General features: G+C 49.1%; 1 protein-coding gene across 1 annotated transcript in view; it reads right to left on the reverse strand.

The window, feature by feature from the left end:
• Positions 1-448: 448 nt before the first annotated feature.
• The window catches only part of myripb (myosin VIIA and Rab interacting protein b), a 65599-nt gene continuing 47608 nt past the window's right edge, over positions 449-18439 (reverse strand). Inside the window, exons 4-17 of the mRNA XM_047023929.1 lie at positions 15764-15900; positions 10788-10868; positions 10339-10436; positions 9832-9912; positions 9441-9614; positions 8017-8182; positions 7110-7828; positions 5935-6702; positions 5539-5604; positions 3774-3971; positions 3412-3573; positions 3057-3146; positions 2898-2958; positions 449-1274 (exon numbers count right to left, since the gene is read on the reverse strand). Of these exons, the coding sequence (XP_046879885.1) occupies positions 1234-1274; positions 2898-2958; positions 3057-3146; positions 3412-3573; positions 3774-3971; positions 5539-5604; positions 5935-6702; positions 7110-7828; positions 8017-8182; positions 9441-9614; positions 9832-9912; positions 10339-10436; positions 10788-10868; positions 15764-15900 (2842 nt within the window). The 3' untranslated portion in view covers positions 449-1233. The remainder of the gene's footprint in view (positions 1275-2897; positions 2959-3056; positions 3147-3411; positions 3574-3773; positions 3972-5538; positions 5605-5934; positions 6703-7109; positions 7829-8016; positions 8183-9440; positions 9615-9831; positions 9913-10338; positions 10437-10787; positions 10869-15763; positions 15901-18439) is intronic.

Here is an 18439-nt window from a genome sequence, read left to right on the forward strand (position 1 = left end):
AGATTTGTGAGGACAACGTAAAACCTGGAGCGACATAGTAAAGAAACAAATCAGAAGGAAAATGGCAAAAAAGGCCACAAAGGCCACAAAGTTATAAAAGGCAAAACGAGTTTAGAAAAAAAAAACAATCATGAATGACTTGATTCAGGTGATGACATGATAGATATGAAAGTTACAGTAGTTTTTTTTTCTCGTAAATCACACATTCAAAACCTAGTGTTGCAAAGCAACCATCAGATGTCACTGTTTGGGTGAGGCAGCAATTAGAGCTCTCGAGATGCTTATCTTTATTTCCTTATTCACGGTGCTTAGGGTGCTGGGAACTCTCATGCCAATTCCAAATCCCAAAACAAGTGTCATACTTTTTTTTAAGGAGAGATGAAGAGAAGACTCTGAACAAAATATCAAAGCCATTAATTGTTTTTGAATTTCTGACAATAAGTTGGCTCCAATGCAAGGGTCATGTTAAACAGGCTCTGCTGTGTTGGGAAACTGTCGTTTATCATGACATATAATTGGCGAGAAAGGGAACAGTATAAAACATGGGTCAACCTCTTTTGAGACATGTATCACACTAGATTTCACATGATTTTCACATCTTCATTTACATACATTATTTCAAACACCTACAACACTCTTGCAAACAGATAGAAAAAATGACGGACAGGGATTTTTCTGTACAACAGATGGAAAGTCACATATTCCTATGTTGAGAGTTGGACAGTGAGATGTCTCGCGAGGAGTGTTTGTAGATTTTAAGGCAGAGACACACTGTCTGTCGAGCCCTCCTGTTGAGGGTGGAAGTGGGGTCCAGGGATGGGTGGGAGATTGGGTAGGGTTAAGGGAGTCAGTCCTGGGCTGGACTGAGAAAATGAAGGGTTTGAGATATTGATTGCTGATGCCATGCCTGTGCGAGGAGTGCTCCAGATAGGGTAGAAAGGGGGCTCATTTTGGCCCCTGAAGAGAGCTCGAGTTAGGGTAGAAGGGGGGTTGATGACGGCCCCTGAGGAGAGCTCCAGATTGGATAGCAAGGGGACTGATGTTGGCCCCTGAGGAGAGCTCCAAATGGGATAGCACAGAGGGCAGGTGTAGGCCCCTTGGCCACTGGAGCTGGAGACGGATGCTGGAACAAGGCACTGGAGTGATAGGGCCCCGGGGGTCTAGAGGTGAGGGGAGGGGGGGTGCCTGAAGGTGGGGTTGGGTCCTGAAGAGGCTCCTTGTGCTGTTGAACCACTACGGTCGAACCACTCTCAACTGTTGCTCTGCATCCTTATCTGCAACACAAAACTGCATTGAGTCTAAGACAGTCCAGATAACACAAGCAGTAGCAGGCACCACTGTAGCATTGCCAACAAAACACTCCACCCATAACACAGCACTGACAATGACATTATTATTATTTTTTTTACAGTACAGTTTTGTTACACTGTACTATGTAGTCGAGATTTTATTGTTGCACTGAGTGCCAAAATACAGAGTATTCGTTCATATTAAACACTGAAATACCAGAACTATGCATTTCTCATCAGTGATTTTCTGATCCTGTATTAAATATTATGCACTATTTGTATATTGATTTGAATTTTAACGGATGCTAAATTAAATAAATGTCTGCGTAAAATCAGTTATTCAGTAGAACGCCACTTGAGGCATGCTTAGCCTTCAAGACACAAGCAGCAGTAGACCTGCATGTTGACACAATGTACGTCCACGATACTGTACTCTACTACTGTATATTTAGAACACCTCATTTGCTGTGGAGGGAGATATTTCAAGACAAAGGACTTAAGATGATCCACACAAGCAAACAGTTATTCAGAGTTCTCTCTCTCTCTCTCTCTCTCTCTCTCTCTCTCTCTCTCTCTCTCTCTCTCTCTCTCTCTCTCTCTCTCTCTCTCTCTCTCTCTCTCTCTCTCTCTCTCTCTCTCTCTCTCTCTCTCTCTCTCTCTCTCTCTCTCTCTCTCTCTCTCTCTCTCTCTCTCTCCTCTCTCTCTCTCTCTCTCTCTCTCTCTCTCTCTCTCTCTCTCTCTCTCTCTCTCTCTCTCTCTCTCTCTCTCTCTAATTGCCTCGCCGTCGGTCTCGCAGTGCTCATGTAAACTTCTGTCTTAACCCAGCATCTCTAAAAAGCTCCTCATCTCAGGCTGAGCCTTGCTAGAATAAAGAACACGATAACATTCCTTTGTCTCTGCTTTTTTTCCCTCTCTGTTGTGCCGTGTGTCTCTTTGAAACTGTAGCTGAAGAAGAGTGCGTCACCACACAGGCTGTGTGAGTGGACACTGGTCCTAACGACCCACAAAAAAACTATTAATGACCATGAAAGGAGCTGTCTGCCAGGGCTGGATAAAGCAGCGCCACGTTTCCGTGTTCTCTCAGTGTTCCTTCTATCAGGTCCTAATGGAGTCCGTCTCACTTAGGCGCTCTCCACCGTGCGCATTTAGACTTGCATCCATTCAACTCCCAACCCACCTATTTCACTTGAGAACGTGTGATGAGTCGAGGTGTGAATACTATTCTTCCACCACCCCCCCACCCCCTCTCTCTCTTTCCTTTTCCGTCCCTCAATCCTTCTTAGAACACCCAAACATAACAAGAGTGAGTTATTCTGTGGAGAAGACAGCCCTGTAGCTGCGCTGGCGTGAGCAGAGATCAATGAACCATGCTCACACATTGAACAGAACACGCTGCGTAAGATCGTCCTTCCGGCCGAAGTCTAACCCCGCTCCGCCACACATTTGACATTGACATTAAGCTGTCTCCAGAATTTGTCGGTCTGGGATGTGGCTTGCGGGTCATGGCTGAAACTCCCCCCAACACGAACCTAATTGATAACAGATAAATCACAAAGACCATATCGTGGAAGGTGGGAGTTCGTTGGAGGGTCATGTCTGTTGTGATACCTTTGACTGGGGGAGCCGGAAGCTTTCTCCTTTGTTGGCGTGATGAGTCAAGGGTTTGAGGCTGTGGACGACACAGTGTTAGCACAGTGTACCTCTCTGTGGGCGACTATTTCTAGGTGCATGTTGAGGAGATCGAAGGGTGTGTGTGTGTGTGTGTACCTGGGGTTTCGGATTGTACTTGCGTGTGCAGACTGTGACGTTCAAGCCAGCTGTTTTCAGAGCGGATATCCTAGCCTCAATATCAGAAATCTGGAGAGGAGGTTAAACAGCTGTGCATAAATATCAACTATGGAGGTTAAACTAAAAAGAGATGTTCTGGTGTTAAATTACTCATTAACAACCAAGAATGCTACTATGGGGTGGACAGACAGCACAGGGGCTATTTTGCAGGATTTTGCATCTGTTAAATGGAAAAAAACATAAGGAATGTAGTGTATCACAACATTTCTGGTAAACAATAGGCCCCCTACCCCCCACGCCCAGATGAGCCGCCACTCTGGGGGGAGAGCCCTACCTGGAGCTCAGACTGCTGCACCTGGGCTGCGGCCGTGGCCACCTGGTCCTCCAAGAAGGCCAGGTCTCTGTCTGAGGTGCCACTGTTGATGCTGCGCGCACAATCCTCCAGATCCCCCAGCTCCCCCTCTAGGCCGTACACCGCTCCTGCAGCCAGGTACACCTGCAGACGCACAGCCGGAGAGAAGATGGAGCCAGACAGAAGGGAGGAAGGAGAGAGAGTGAGGGGAGGGATCGGGTCAAAGTTGAGGCGGGGACTGTCCTCATATCCTTTGTTGTTCTCTCGTGTAAATAAGGCCATTGTGACGACTCTCAGGCGCTGTATGTATGTAGGTATGAATCTAAAGCCACGTGTCGTCTTACATTTTCCTCCATCTTGGTGAGTCTCTGGTCCAGTCTTCGTGTCTCACAGCTGCTGGAGATGGAGGACTCGTGGGCACTCATGGACTCGGACGGAGTGGCGCTGCCACTGCCAGCCTCGCCTATCAGCTCCTGCGTGGCATTGAGCACCTTTAGGACCTCAGTGGTAATGCTGCACAGAGACGCCGCCGTGTCCTTCTGCTCAGCGCACACACACACACACACACACACACACACACAGGTGCGAACACCCACATGCACACGCACAGTGGAGCGCACACACACATCGCGATGTGAGGGTCAGAAGATTTGCTCGGGCAATCACATTCAACACACACTCTCGCAGGTATTACACCTTCTCCCACACCCTACCATGTGTCACTGTGAACACATATCGTCATGCTTGACCTGTGAGGAGTTGTCAGGTGTCGTAAGAACAGTAAAAGAAGGAGTGCGAAGAGGCGTACGGAGGAGGAGAGGGGGAAAAGTTGACCTTTCATCACTTTACTACACCGCTACAATGTTTTCTCTCAAACAAGAGTGATGCCACAACGAATAACTTTTAATTTCAACCTGCAGACAACGAATCACACCACGACACAGGAGCACTTCAGCATACAGGACAGAGACGGAAAAAAAAACCTCCATTGGAAGATAGATGAGGAGGTGAGGGAGGGAAAAGAGAGAGAGATAGATGAAATTCAATAAATGAATTAATCACTGGCCGGGGCTTTGATCAGGAGAACCAGTGAGAGCATTGATCCACACACTCCAGGGTTACTTAGTGACAGCGCTGTTTTTTAAAAGAAGTGTGTTGGGGTGGGATTCACGCGCAGGAGTGGAAGAACGGGGGGAAGGGGAGGGGGGCGCACTTGAGTCAGAAATGACATGAAGCAAGATGAGACACTGACGGCCGCCCGTCGTGAAAAGAGAGCGAGGCAGAGACCGCAGTATTGACTACTTAGTCAATGGAGAATGGATCTGTACTGAGAGAGCTGCTGGTGTCATCAACTACAAAGTCAAAGTCCTAACCAGGAGGATGAAACACAGCCCCAAGCCAATTCTGAGGGTTAGGGATTCACTTATGTTAACCAGCAGACCACACTAGCCCCAGCAGACCACACTAGCACCAGCGACATTATTTTAATTTACCAAGCACCGTTTGGGTGTCAAATCAGAACTGATTTGTTTAGCTACTGTCGTTTTAAGAAACTTTAAGAATCTTGTTTCAAAAGACTTTGTGATCATTCGTTTGTCATTCATTCAGCCCCTAAACTCTGGCCTTACTGGCTCGATGGTGGACTCAAATTAGAGGACTATTAACTATACTTGAATGATGTACAACCAGTGAGTGACATCTGCAACTTGAAATAGTATCCATCATCGATGTGGAAGTAGCAGTAAGCCAGTAGGAACAAGAGCTGATATCAATAACGTCTGGATGGAGACAAAAGGGGCATATGTCATGTGTGTGTGTCCATCCATGTGAGAATATTGTGTGTTGTCTCACGAGTAAATGTAAGGGTTGCATGTTTCCATCAGCTTGTGTTCTTTGAGCAGGTGGGTAGGGTTTGATTTTGTGTGGGAATAACCTTTTAGTTAGGTCATTGGCCAAGCAAGATCAATCAAACGCATGCTTCCAAGCAAGTCTGGAATTCAACATTTGCTGTGTTAAATAGTGTCCTGACCAGACTATTCCAGACAAGACCAGACGTTGCCTGTATAGACAGTGACTGAGGCAGTCTGCTATAGAGACAGCACATCTCACCTGCTGTAAGAGAGAGGAGAGTAACTGTAGTCTCTGCTGTAGATCCAGCCCATTCGGGCCCTCCTGCTAGCCAGGTAGGGAGAGAGAGAGAGAGAGACAGAGAGAGAGACATAGAGACAGAGAGACAGAGACATAGAACCATAGAGACATAGAGACATAGAGAGAGAAACAAAGAGATGGATGGCAGGATGTGGACAGCACAGAAAAACATGGACAAGAGTGGGAGCAGAGCGATGAAGGGATGGACGGAAAAAAGGACAGGAGTGAGACAAAGAACGTTTACAGAGATAAAGACGAGCAGACAGGCTATGTCACAAAACAGAGATGTTGTAATGTTCTCGCTGCAAGTGGACGCTAAGCTAAAGCTCGAATGATCTACGGTATCTCTGTGCTCACCTGTCCCTCTGACAGCGCCCCCTCCAGGAGAGAAGGGGAAATGGCAGGGGAGGAGGGAGTGGATCCGGACTTCTCCTCCGTTGGTTCTGTTCCCTTCTCTGGTTCTCTGTCCACCTCTCTCCTCTGTTGTCTCTTGCTTTGCCTGCTCTCCTCTCTCTTCACCAATCTCTTTTCTCCTATGCTGTCATCTGATTTATCTTCCCAACTCTTTCCCCCGGTTTCCAATCTCCTTGCCTTGAGCCTCTCTTCCTCTCTCAACACAGGACTTTCCATAAGCGTTTCTCGCCTTTTCAGGTCGGGCCCGTTGCCCTGCTCTTGCACTTCTCTTGGTTTCTCCCTCTCCTTAAAGCTGGGTCTTTCTCTCAGGCTCTGCTTGTCCTGCTGTCTGTCACTTCCTCTGTCCAGCGGCCTCTCTCCGAGACGCTTAGTCGCCTCGTCCTCAGACGATGTCATTTCCTTGCTGTTGGCCCGGCTGACCATCTCGCTGAGTTTGGAGCGGACCTCCTGCTCCAGGGTGTCTCCAGAACCTGGTCCGGAGCTGCTGAGCGACTGGGGGCCAGGGTCAAGGGGGGGCAGGGGGGCCTGGGGGTTCCGGCCGGGGTGGCTGGGGGCAGCAGAGACAGGGGCATCTGTGTCCAGGTCCCCGGACTCTGGGGTCATGACATCCGAGGTGGAGGCCTCCATCATGGGCGCGGGAATGTCATGGGGCGGATTCTCCTCACGCATTCCCCTCTTCAACAGGCTGCTGAGCAGGAAGCCACTGTTCTCCTGTGGGCGATCGGGAGAGAGAGAAAGAGAGAGAGAGAGAGAGAGACAGAGAGAGAGAGAGAGAGAGAGAGAGAGAGAGAGAGAGAGAGTTAGACAAGGTCAGAAACATAGAGAGGAACGCAGAGACAAACCGACAAGGAAAAAGAGAATGAGACGCTGTATGAAAGGTCACATAACAAAGTGGCGCATATCTAGACTGTCGACTGTCTCCTCGAGTGAAGGCATTGTGTGCCCAATGCTGCACATTCTGTTTAACAGCAATATGGCCCTGGGAGGACACCTAGTGGTGAAAGAGGAGTAAAACCCAAGCTGAAAAAATACCTAACGTGGAGCCAAATAGCGCCTAGCGATGACTTTTCAAATGTATACAAATCTTTGATCAGGTCTTCAGGGAAGTCGAATGCTACCTGTACTGTAGTGGGCGGCGCAGGCTGCTTGGGGGGCTGGTTGCCCCCCCTCCCCTGTTCAGCCGGTTCCCTCTTGCTCTTCCTGCGTCGCCGCGACCTCCTGATGGGGTCAACCTGGCGCTCCTCCGCCTCGCTGCTGTCCCCCGTCACCTTGGGGTTAAAGTTCACATCCAGGGCCTGGGGGCGCTGCGGGAACGAGGGGGGGTTCTGCTGGGGAGGATGGTGATGAGGAGGATGATGCTGTGGATGTTGGTGCTGGGGGTGGTGCGGAGGGTGTTGGGGGTGCAGCTGGGTGTCTGGGGGGGCTTTCTTCTTCCCCAGGTTGTGAGGGGGCTTGCGGGGGCGAGCGGAGGGGACGGACGAGGGCTCCGAGTCGGAGTTGAGGGTCTCGGTGTTGGTGTACTGCCCCGAGGACGGCGAGGTGACGGGGAGGTGAGGGGTGTACGTCCACTCTGGATCGTGCTGGGAGTCGGTGTAGTATGTCTCATCCGACAGCTTCCTGCGGAACTGCATCAGGGCCGAGGCCCAGCCCCCCTCATCCTCGCGGTCCGACTCGGAGGCAGAGCCCATCTCGTCGTAGGCGGAGACGACGCCGGACTCCTTCTCCAGCACGCTGAAGACCAGGCTCTTCCTCTTGGTGAGGAGGCTGGGGCGGGACAGCTGGGAACTCTGCAGGGCCATCCAGTTACCGTCTGGGCTCTGGAGCACAGAGGACGCACCTGGACACACACACAAACACAGTCACACACACACACAGTCACACACACACAGTTATTCACACATATTTACAGCCTTTAAAAAGACACGGTAGTATCACCAAGTTCCATGCTACAAGGACCAGTGTAACGTTTAGCGTTGACTGTAACATAAGCAGCCAGAGTGATGGGGGCAGGTGTGTGTGTCTTACTGGAGTTGTCCAGGCGGTCCACACTCTTCCAGCTAGGCAGCGACGCGGCCTTGGCGTCCCTCTTCAGGGAGGTGTAGTGCTGCAAGCCCCCGCCGGCCCCCAACCCCCCCTCTGAGGGCTTCTCTGGGGAGTCGTCACTGGTCAGGGAGAAGGCTGACCTGGATCTCTGTTAGAAAACACACACATGCACACACATACACACACATACATGAACACATACAAGTCCGCAACCCATACAAACACACACACACACACAATTGTAATACTTCAGCTAATTACTGGGTGAGTTAAGATGGGGTTTAACTGTTACTTTCTCACGCTCCTAAGTGAAAACAAACCAGCTACTCTAGATGACTGCTACATATTTGTGTGTGTGTAAAGTGGCCAAGTGCTTTAAGAGTCTAAAAGTACTGAATACAAACATTCTTGGTCTCTTTTCACAGTAGGCATGTGTCAGTACTGTGACCTGAGACTGGTAGCTGTGGTTCATATTTTAGTCAACAGGGAGCACAAGAGAGCTACAAAAACATTTGTTAAGAAAGAAAAACGGTAGAGTGGTGCAGGAGTGAGTAATCCGATTTAAATTAAGTTCCTCTCTCTCCCCCACCCTCTTTCTCATTTTGTCCTAATTTATATTTCTGTCAGCTCATTCATAAGCACAGATATGTGTGTGAATAAGTGTGCGAATTTGTGCATGATGCATGTGTGTGTGTGTGTACTGTACATATGATTGAGTGTGTGCATGTGCATCGTGTATTCATGAGAGTCTGTGTGTGTGTTTACGTGGTGTTGATGGAGGCAGCCTACCCCATGGCGGGTTAGGGAGTTTAGGTGAATCCCTGTGTGTTTTGCAGCACTTTGATCATAACTGAGTGAAACAGACATGCTGAGGCAGGAGGGGGGCTGGGAAACGCTGCTTTGATTCCACACTGCGCCTGCCTGACACACGGGACAAATCTACCAAACTGGCCCCACTGAAACTCTGCCAACACTATGCGTTTGTGCATCTGTGTGTGTGTGTGTGTGTTTGTTTGCGTGAGTGGGTGTGAACATGTGCTAAAGGCTAAAGGTTTCCCCTGACACTAGGAATGCACCACCTGGTTGAGCACAGAGACCTGCTACAGTTCTACTGCCAGCCTCCCACTCTGCCCTGCTGCCTCAGGAGAGGGTCTCTGTGTGTGTGTGTTTGTGTGTGTGTGTGTGTGTGTGTGTGTGTGTGTGCGTGCGTGTGTGGGAGTGTATATTTTTGAGTGTGTGTGTGTGCTTTATGGTGTGAGAGGTAGTGTGTGTGTGTGAGAGAAAGGGAGTGTGTGTGTTTGAATGCATGTGTATATTGAGTATAGAGTGTGTGTGTGTGTGTGTGTATCTTCTTGAGTGTGTGTGTGTGTGTGCTGGCTGCAGGTGTGGTGGAGCTCCAGACTGACCCAGAGGGAGTAAGAGCTGTGGAGCTGGGCCTGGGAGCCCTGAGCCAGGTCAGCATGGGGGGTCTGAGGGGGGGAGGGCAACTCGCCAGGTCGGCCCTGGGACTGGCTCTGAGACTGGGGCCACACAAAGTCATACTCAGATTGCATCTCTGAACGCTTCCTCCTCTGAATAATCTGAGATAGAGAGAGAGAGAGAGAGAGAGAGGGGGGGGGGAGGGGGGGGGAGAGATGGTGGCACCATGCATGGGGAGGAAAGGAGTATTGATAGATTGTGATAGATAGAAGAACATAATAGGTTAGGAGAGGACATAAACCTTGTTGGGCAGAAAACGATAATCAATCTGGCCAATCCTTTTAGTGTGTTTTACAAAGAAACACAAAAGCCACTTACTTTCTGTACAATGGTTGTAGCAAGTTCCTCTATAAGTTCCTCTTTGTGGTCCCGTAGATATCGAGCCTCATTCTGTTTCTCCTGCACACCCACCCACAGAAACACACCCACCCACAGAAACACAGCCACAGAAACACACCCACACAAACACACATACATCAAAGCCTGTTCAAAGGAGCTGTGAATTACCATGAACCCCTGTGCAGTGGTGCTGAATCCAGCCAAAAACCATGACGAGAGAAGAAAAAAGAAGACAGGGAGAGGAGAGAGAGGAGAGTAGAAAAAGAGAGGAGAGAGGATAGAGGAGGAGGAGAGTAGACATGGGGGAGAGGAGAGAAAGAGGGGAAAAGAGAATGAGAGGGGAGAGAGAGAAGAGAGAAGAAGGGAGAGGAGAGAGAGGAAAGAAGAGAAGAGGGGGAGAGGTAAAGGGGAGAGGAGAGAGTGAGGGGAGAAGAGGGGGAGAGGTAAAGGGGAGAGGAGAAGGACGGAACATCATTGACGCCTCACCAAACTGTCACTGAATTCTTCTGCCTTGGCAATGGCTTCCTCTATGGCTTCTTCAGCAACGCGTAAAGCAACTGTAAGGGTATCTGCCATGCTGTGTTCTGCAAACACACACACAGACGCACACACACACAGATGCACAGACACACACACACACTGTGTGTGTTAGTTTTCTCTTGGGGCAATTGTTATCTGAAAGGCATATTTCAATTATGCATATTAAACAAACAAAACAAGATCATTTGGCTGAACAAGTGCAATTAGCGACAGTGTCTGTGGTTGGATGTTTACACTGGACATGTTCATATGTGTGTGTGTGTCTGTGTGTGTGTGTGCATCTATGATCATTACTGGGCTGGCCTGGAGGTAGGGGGCTTTGGACAAGAGCCCGACAATGCAAGTGTGTTTGTAATGGCAGTATTGACTGGTTTGTACATGGCTGGTAAGCCTACCATCACTCTGCCTGTAGAAGGTGGAGTCACTGCCACACACACTGCCATCGTTGTCGTTGCTTCCTTCGTTGATACTGCTCTCTGAAAAAGAACAGAGGAGGAGAAGAGAAGAAGATTAGTTTAAGTGGGGAGCTTTGGCAACATATTACAGAAACACACATTTATGTTATGAGAGGAGAAGGGCCACTACAGTCCATAAGACAGGATAAACATCTAAAAAGCAGACTCACGACAATCATGCCTCTCAGGGCAAGAGAGAAAGAGAGAAAGAGAGAGAGAGAGAGAGAGAGAGAGAGAGAGAGAGAGAGAGAGAGAGAGAGAGAGAGAGAGAGAGAGAGAGAGAGAAAGAGAGAAAGAGAGAGAGAAAGAGAGAAAGAGAGAAAGAAAGAAAGAAAGAAAGAAAGAAAGAAAGAAAGAAAGAAAGAAAAAGAAAGAAAGAGTGAGTAAGAGACAGACAGAACGAAAGGAGAGATACTTGGCAGTGCCTCATGAAAGCCTATTGAGCAAAATGCCACACGGCCTCGATTCTCTACTGGCGTTTGTTATCAGGGCATTGTTGAGTTGTTGTTGCTCTGCATGCTTCATTGAGTTCATTTTCGCTTCCTTTCCGTCAGCCTTGCCAGACTCTACACATTAACCACGATGTTGCCCTTTACATAGTCGTGTGATACATAATTTTCTATCTCCGTCTCCCTCCCTCCAGTTCATAGCATTGCTGTATTTACAACAGAACAGTGTCCTGTCAGAGGGAGGTTGACCTCAATCCAGCCTCTTATTGGTATTGAGGCTGCGGGGGCAGCAATGAATGTCACTCACTGTACCTGCGTGAGGAGCAGGGAGAGGGAGGGAAGGGGAGGGGAACGGAGGGGGAAAGAGAGGGGATGGAGGGTAGAGCAGGGAGAGGAGGGAGAGAGGAGAGTGCGGGGAGATGGGGACAGAGGGCGGAGGCGGATGGAGAGAAGCAGATGAAGGTGAGGAGAGGCAGCAGAGTCCGAGGAGGCAGCTGTTGTGTTTAAGGAGGTGCTGAGGACCCAGTGGGTTCGAACGCAGGGGAACCATCACCATCTGTCTCTGGTTGAACCTGACGAGACCCCACAGACAGAACGACAGACAGATGGACAGACAGACAGACAGACAGGCAGGCAGGCAGGCAGGCAGTGGACAGACAGCCTGCTTTCCTGTCACAAATTGCCATCAGTTACACACGCACGCACACACTTATGCATACACACATTCTGTAAGCACACACACAAACACACTGCCCCAAATTCCTGCTGTTACACCAGTGTTAAGAGCCCAACTGGGTCTGATTGGAGCAGGTTGATCATCCCCAGGAGAGGAAGCAAGGAGTCAATAAAGCACTGCTTGATGAAACAGCTGGCCCCCTGGGATACGCACACCCCCCCAATAAATGACTCAGTGCTGATGTGGAAGTGGAGCTTAGACACACACACACACACACTCATCTAGGCAGACAGACAAGCATACAGCAAAAAAGAATACACAGTCTTTAGACTTTTGTGCACGTGTGTGTGACATCCTGATGTGAGCCCTCAGCATGCACACACCCTGATACACCATCAACCTGACGTGCTGTGTGACAACCTGACATGACGGTGGCTCTCTCTCCTGCCCTGTCAATCATGGATGCAAATCAAAAGGAGCACTGCCCCCTTCTCCCGCAAAAGGAAGTGCAAGTGATAGGGTGTGGTGGGTAAAATAGGGGGCTTCTCAGCATGTGTCTTAATTTCCTGTCTGGTCACTGCCTCACCTTACCCCACTGCAATTGGCTGCACAATCCCTCCATATCACCATGGCAACACTGCAGACGACAGCATCATCGTGAGAGTGGGTGTGTGTTTGTGTGTGTGTTTGAGACACTGTCAATAATAACACTTAAAGCTGCAGTTCCTCCTAACAGTGGGGGCATGTAGAGACCAGACAGCTTGCTTTCAATTGTAACAGTGCATCTGTCACAACACACACACACATCACAGCTTTTCTGTACACGCACTGGGAAACTACATGACAGCTAGCATACCAGCAGACAGAGAGAAAAGAGAGACGGAAATGAAAAGAGAGTTGTCAGCACATCAGTAGAAATACAGAGGGCCTTTTCCATTTCACTTCCACAAACACAGATAAACTACATGTTATGACATGTTTTGGCCACCAGAGGCACTGCATGCCATGACTGGGATTGGGATTCGAGGTTGAGGGTGTTTTGTGAAATATCTCTACAGTATAACTGTCCTCTCCTCATCCTATTAAATCTTGTGACACTAGCAACGCCTCTACAATAAAGTGCACCATACGTTTGTGTGACTATATGTGTGTGTGTCTTTAACCTTTTCCAATCTGTGACAAATGATTGATGAGGGATCCATATGAGGCTGACACCAGTTAAACTCCCCCATGGTCACATAATCCCCCCCCCCCCAGCTTCAGACTAGCCCTAACACAACACTTGGATGGTCCCAAACACACATTTGAACACAAGATTATTTCACTCTTATCCTTGTGAACCCAAGCGTCCGGCTCTTAGGCCCTAGCCACCAGTCCCAGGCCCCAGGATCCAGCCCTTAGCCTTCAGCCCTACTCAAGCTTCTCCATGCTGCCCTCCACTCCCAGGATAAGGCCCTCTCCAGCCAGACTCCCAGAGTCAACTCCAGGACAGCACCTCACTGAGTCACTAATGTCTCCAAGACTCCAAACAGCATGAGAGGGACAACCAAGGTCACCATTCTCAACAAGCCTCAGACACTGACTCACGGGGTAAGCTCGGGCCAGCTCCGCTCATCTAGGGATGCGGAAGCAGAGAGGACACTGAAAGATGTGTATAGTGCGGCGCTCCCGAGTGCTCACAGGCTATTTTAAACTCAAGACGCTCCACAGAGTTCCGGTCAAAAACACCGAGCACTGAGGAGCGCTCTGCTACACGAGGTGCTATATTTCTCTTGAGGCGATCGCTACCATTTGACTATAGAAATGATGCACTTTAAGAGGAGACCAGTGGATTGCCAGGCACAGAGTTTCCAGGCTCAGAATGACCTCAGACCCACCCAGGTGGAAATAACACCAACAAGAGGTCAGTTCAGGCTGACCACATTCTTGTGTAAGTTCTGGATGTAGGAGGATTGGCGTGGACGTGAAACCAAATGTTAGCTGGCAGTTCCTTGAATGTTATCACATGAATTCAATAAACATTTTACAGCCCTACCCATGAATGGTTATCTGGTGGTGAACGTTATCTCTGAGATAGTTATCCTGCGGTTGCTGGAACGTTATCTCAGCATTGGGCTGTGACGAGAAACCTGCTTTGTGGTAAAGAGAGACACGCAAATCCTTCTCCTCCTCCTGGTCTTTCCTCTCCTTCTCCCTGTACTCCTTCTCCTCCTCCTCCTGCTGCTCCTCCACCTCCCCATTCTCCATCTCCTCATCTTTTCATCCTCTCCTCTCCTCCTCATCGCTCTTCCTCCTCATCCCTCTTCCTCCTCCACCTCCTTTTTCTCCTCTTCTTCCTCTTCCTTCTCCATGTCTTCTTCCTCCGCCGTTCCTCTTGCCGTTTCTCCTTGCAGATTGTCCCTTTGATTTCAATGAAAGCAGAGGAGAAGTTCCAAGTACCAATGGGCTCTGAGTGGGTCACAGTGCCAGAGGGGGAGGGGGGGGTTGTCAAACCTCCATCCTGTGGATTCTTTACCGCATTGGTGGATGCTGATCATCCTTCCACTGATTAGGATGCAGTATCACGAAAACACGGAAGCTTCCAGAAGGATCCTTAACCCTGCCATGCTGAGATCTCTACAATCTCACCCTATCCAGTCTGAAGTAGGAGATAAAAGAGAGGAGGACTTGGGAGGAGAGAGAAAGAGAGGGAGAGAGGAAGAATGGGAGAGAAAGAAGGGGGGGGGCATCTCATTGACAAACAGAAGGACATTCTCAGGGACGAAAGCACCGAAAGAGAAACACACACACATGCACGCACACACGCGCATGCACACACATACACACACACACATGGCAGTAAGTCATGTATGGTTAGTCCAAAACATAACACAACAGATGATGTGTATTTCCCCTATCATGCAACACTGTGTCTGTGTACGTGCGCGCATACAGCATGTGCAGGAGACAATTATAATCGGTTTGTCTCATGTGAAGTGGGACGCGAGCGACAGCGGCAGTTAATCCTGTTTTCCTGTTCTCCTCTGTGATGATGTAAGAGAGGGAGGAGAGGATAGTAGAGGAGAGGACGGACAGACAGACAGACAGACAGACAGACGGACAGACGGACGGACGGACGGACACAGCTACGCCTGCAGCCCCAGTACACGGGATTCTCTGTTGTTGTTTATTAAATCCCTCACTCGGTCTCCGTACACAGTTTGTTTATTAAATCCCTCACTCGGTCTCCGTACACAGTTGTCTCATGCTACCAGCAACAATGGCATCTGGACGGGGCAGATTAAACGCGTTCCACTCTTCCTCTTCAGCACAGGAACTAATCACTCAGCGGCCAAAGTGGCCAGGGCCTGCGAGGGGATTACTCCCCCAGCCAGAAGCTCTGTCCCTGGTCCTCTGACCCAGTGGCTTCCCCCTCTGCTGGAGCAGCACTCTGGAGCAGCCACAGACGCTATCCTCCATTAGGCTTAGTGAACATGCGCCTTAACTTCGCCTGCTAATATCACACTGGGATTACAGCCCCAAATTCTGGGATTAAATGGATCCACAGGCCAGACTAGGTTGGGCAATGTGTGTATACGGCGGAGAATCGTGTTTGTGTGTGAGAGAGAGTACGTGGAGTTGAATGGGTGGAGAAAGTGAGTTAGTGTTCAATCCCAATAGTTGGGTTTATGACGATAGCCAAAAGAGCGTAGTAACCTCGGCTGAACCAAACGCACACACACGGATACTGTTTACTAGTGGCCAGGGAGACAAAGGTATCTTTGTTCTGATGCAACTGGCGCAGTGGTTACCTGGGAGTTCGGAGAGGGTTCCTCTCTCTATGATGTGCTTCCTGTACAGAGTCTTCAAGACCTTGGCGCTACCGAAGCGTTTGAAACGACTCTTGACGTTGTTGTAGTACCATTCCAGAGACTGGGTCCTTAGAATCCTGGAGGGTGGAGGAGGAGCAGGAAGAGATAGAGGACGAAAGAAACAGAGACAGACAGAGTCAGTCAAAGGTGAAATTAAACCTGGCACAAAGAGAGTTCGGAAAGAAACGGTTCGGAAGAACTTTCTAATCACTTGGATTGCAAACTCAGAACCCAAACATTTCATGTTTCATTTTGTGTTTTTGCACTGCGGTGGGAAATAACTAGACCTGCTTCAGACAAGTGTCTCGGTCACTGCTCTCCATGTGAACCAATACAAGTGAAGTTAATTGGCTCATGGCCAATCCCCATTTACGATATTGAGTCAGCTACCTGGCATAATTTCAAACTCAAATTGACAGTCATCCAGTCCACAGTCCCATAGACACACAAAGCTCCACTTAGACTCTTTGGAGAAAATAATTGGCTTCCAAATCTGGATGACCAGGGCTTTACTCTCCAGTCTGGTCCTGTGTATGTGCGTGTGTTTGTCTTTGTGTGTGTGTGTGTGTGTCTTTGAAGTCCACTCCCCCATGGTGTGAAGCTGCTAGTGGGAAGGCTGAAGCCTGTCCCAATTCCTAAGCGCTGACTGTTACGTAAACTGCATTCCATTGTGGGATGAGTTTTGAGTTGGGATTGACCAAACAATCATAAGAGTGCAGAAAATTGTCATTGAGATGTGTGCAGTATGTGGGTGTATGTGTGTGTGTGTGTGTGAGTGAGTGTGCTTTCTTCTACATCAGAGTGACACACCAGTAAGTGAACACTAAGAGGATCCTGAGTGTCCCTGAGGCTTCATAGTTTGAAGGAATCTCTCCAATCCCATCTTTTCTTTTCTTCTCCCTCCCTCCTTCAATCCCCTCAGACCTGCATCCTACCCTCCCCCTTCCCCCCCCCCCCCTCCCTCTCCATCCCTCCCTGCTTTCTTTCATCCTTCCCTGCTGGCATTCTTATCACCCTCCCTCCCTCCCACCCTCCCTCCATCCCTCCTTTTCACTCTCTCTGAAGAGTTCAGCTCTGCCTCCACCAGCAGTCTGTTCTCAGCACCCAAACTCCAATCCTCCTGTTGTCGGTTCAATCAAACCACCCAGGGGTCTTTATCTCTGCTCCACCCCCATAGCGGGTGGCACCAGACGGTAAAAAAAATGCCCCACAATTGTAGAAGTATTTTGGATTTAGGGAACCAAGGGCAGATGGAAATGGGTTTTCCTGAACTCCAAAATGAGCTTATGAACTAAGAAAGGGCCCTTTGACCTATGAGGCATGTAGCAAAAAACAGGAAATTACGGCAATTCCATTTGGCAGTGAATGGAATCACAACCTCTCTCAGGGCTGAATGCACCCAGATGCTGAGATGATTATGGCGTTTTGCAATATCACTTTTCTAATGAAAAACATAGTATGTGAATATGCCATGGTTGATTAGAGAGTGGACTCATTTGTGGCCTGGTCTGGCTGTGTGCTGTGACTAGTGTGCCACGTGGTAACGTATTTGAAGGCCTGCATGTTCCAGACCACTGATCAGGATATGTTGTGAAGCAGCCGTCTGATTGGTTGCCTCTATTTCTCTGCTCTACCCTCTCTGCTCTCCATCTCTCTCTGCTCTGCTCGCTATCTACTGTTTTCTCTACTCTCTCTCCCTGCTTTCTTTCTGAACTGTCTCATTCGTTCCTGCTCTTTCTGTCTCTGCTCTCTCTCCTTGTAATCTCACTGTCACCACAGTCTACACGAACCCAACCCAAACTAAGCTTTTCATCTCAAGACAAAAGATTTTGGGAGAACCAAGGAATCTTCATACACTTGCAGAATTACAATAATGACTGAAAGAGAAGTGGATCAGGGGAGGTTTCAGTGCGAGTAAAGTATCTCCATGCTGCTCGCTCCTACAAATACCCATCCCATAATAAGGCTGGGAGATCCCTTATGTTCCCCTGCTCTGCACACATAAATAAGACAGAAAGGAATTCCTTGAGATGCTCTCCAGACACGGGCCTGCCCTCCCCTCCCTCCCTCCCTCCCTCCCTCCCTCCCTCCCTCCCTCCCTCCCTCCCTCCCTCCTTTTTGGAGCATGAGAGAGAAGCTCACCCCCCCACTCTCTTTCTCTTTCTCTGTATCTCTCTCTCTCTAAATATGTATTTCTGTCTCTCTCTGTATCTCTTTGTCAATTTGCACATCTAAATGAGATCTAAATAAAATATGTGAAAGTGCTCAAATAAAAGACACCCTCTGTGGCTCTTGCCAAGGTCTGCTTCTCTGGCAAGAGCAGATATTACCATAATTGACTTTCTGAGTCATCTAATGAATTGGAGTGGTTTCTGTCAGAGGTGGGGGGGAAGTGGTTTCTGTCAGAGAGAGAGAGGGGGGGGGGGGGGGAGATCTCTTTAACCGGAGATCAAACAGAATCTGTCCTCGCTCTGAAAGCTATCGCAGGATTCTTTTTGGAATGAAGGAACATAAGGCGGTGGAGACATCATTCTTGCTTTTTCCTTTGTGCGGATCAGAGCTTGGGGGGGGCGGAGGCAGACACAGGGAGCTCTCAAGACGCACGTCTTGATGAGA

This window comes from Hypomesus transpacificus, chromosome 8 (assembly GCF_021917145.1).
Source record: "Hypomesus transpacificus isolate Combined female chromosome 8, fHypTra1, whole genome shotgun sequence".
NCBI lineage: Eukaryota > Metazoa > Chordata > Actinopteri > Osmeriformes > Osmeridae > Hypomesus > Hypomesus transpacificus.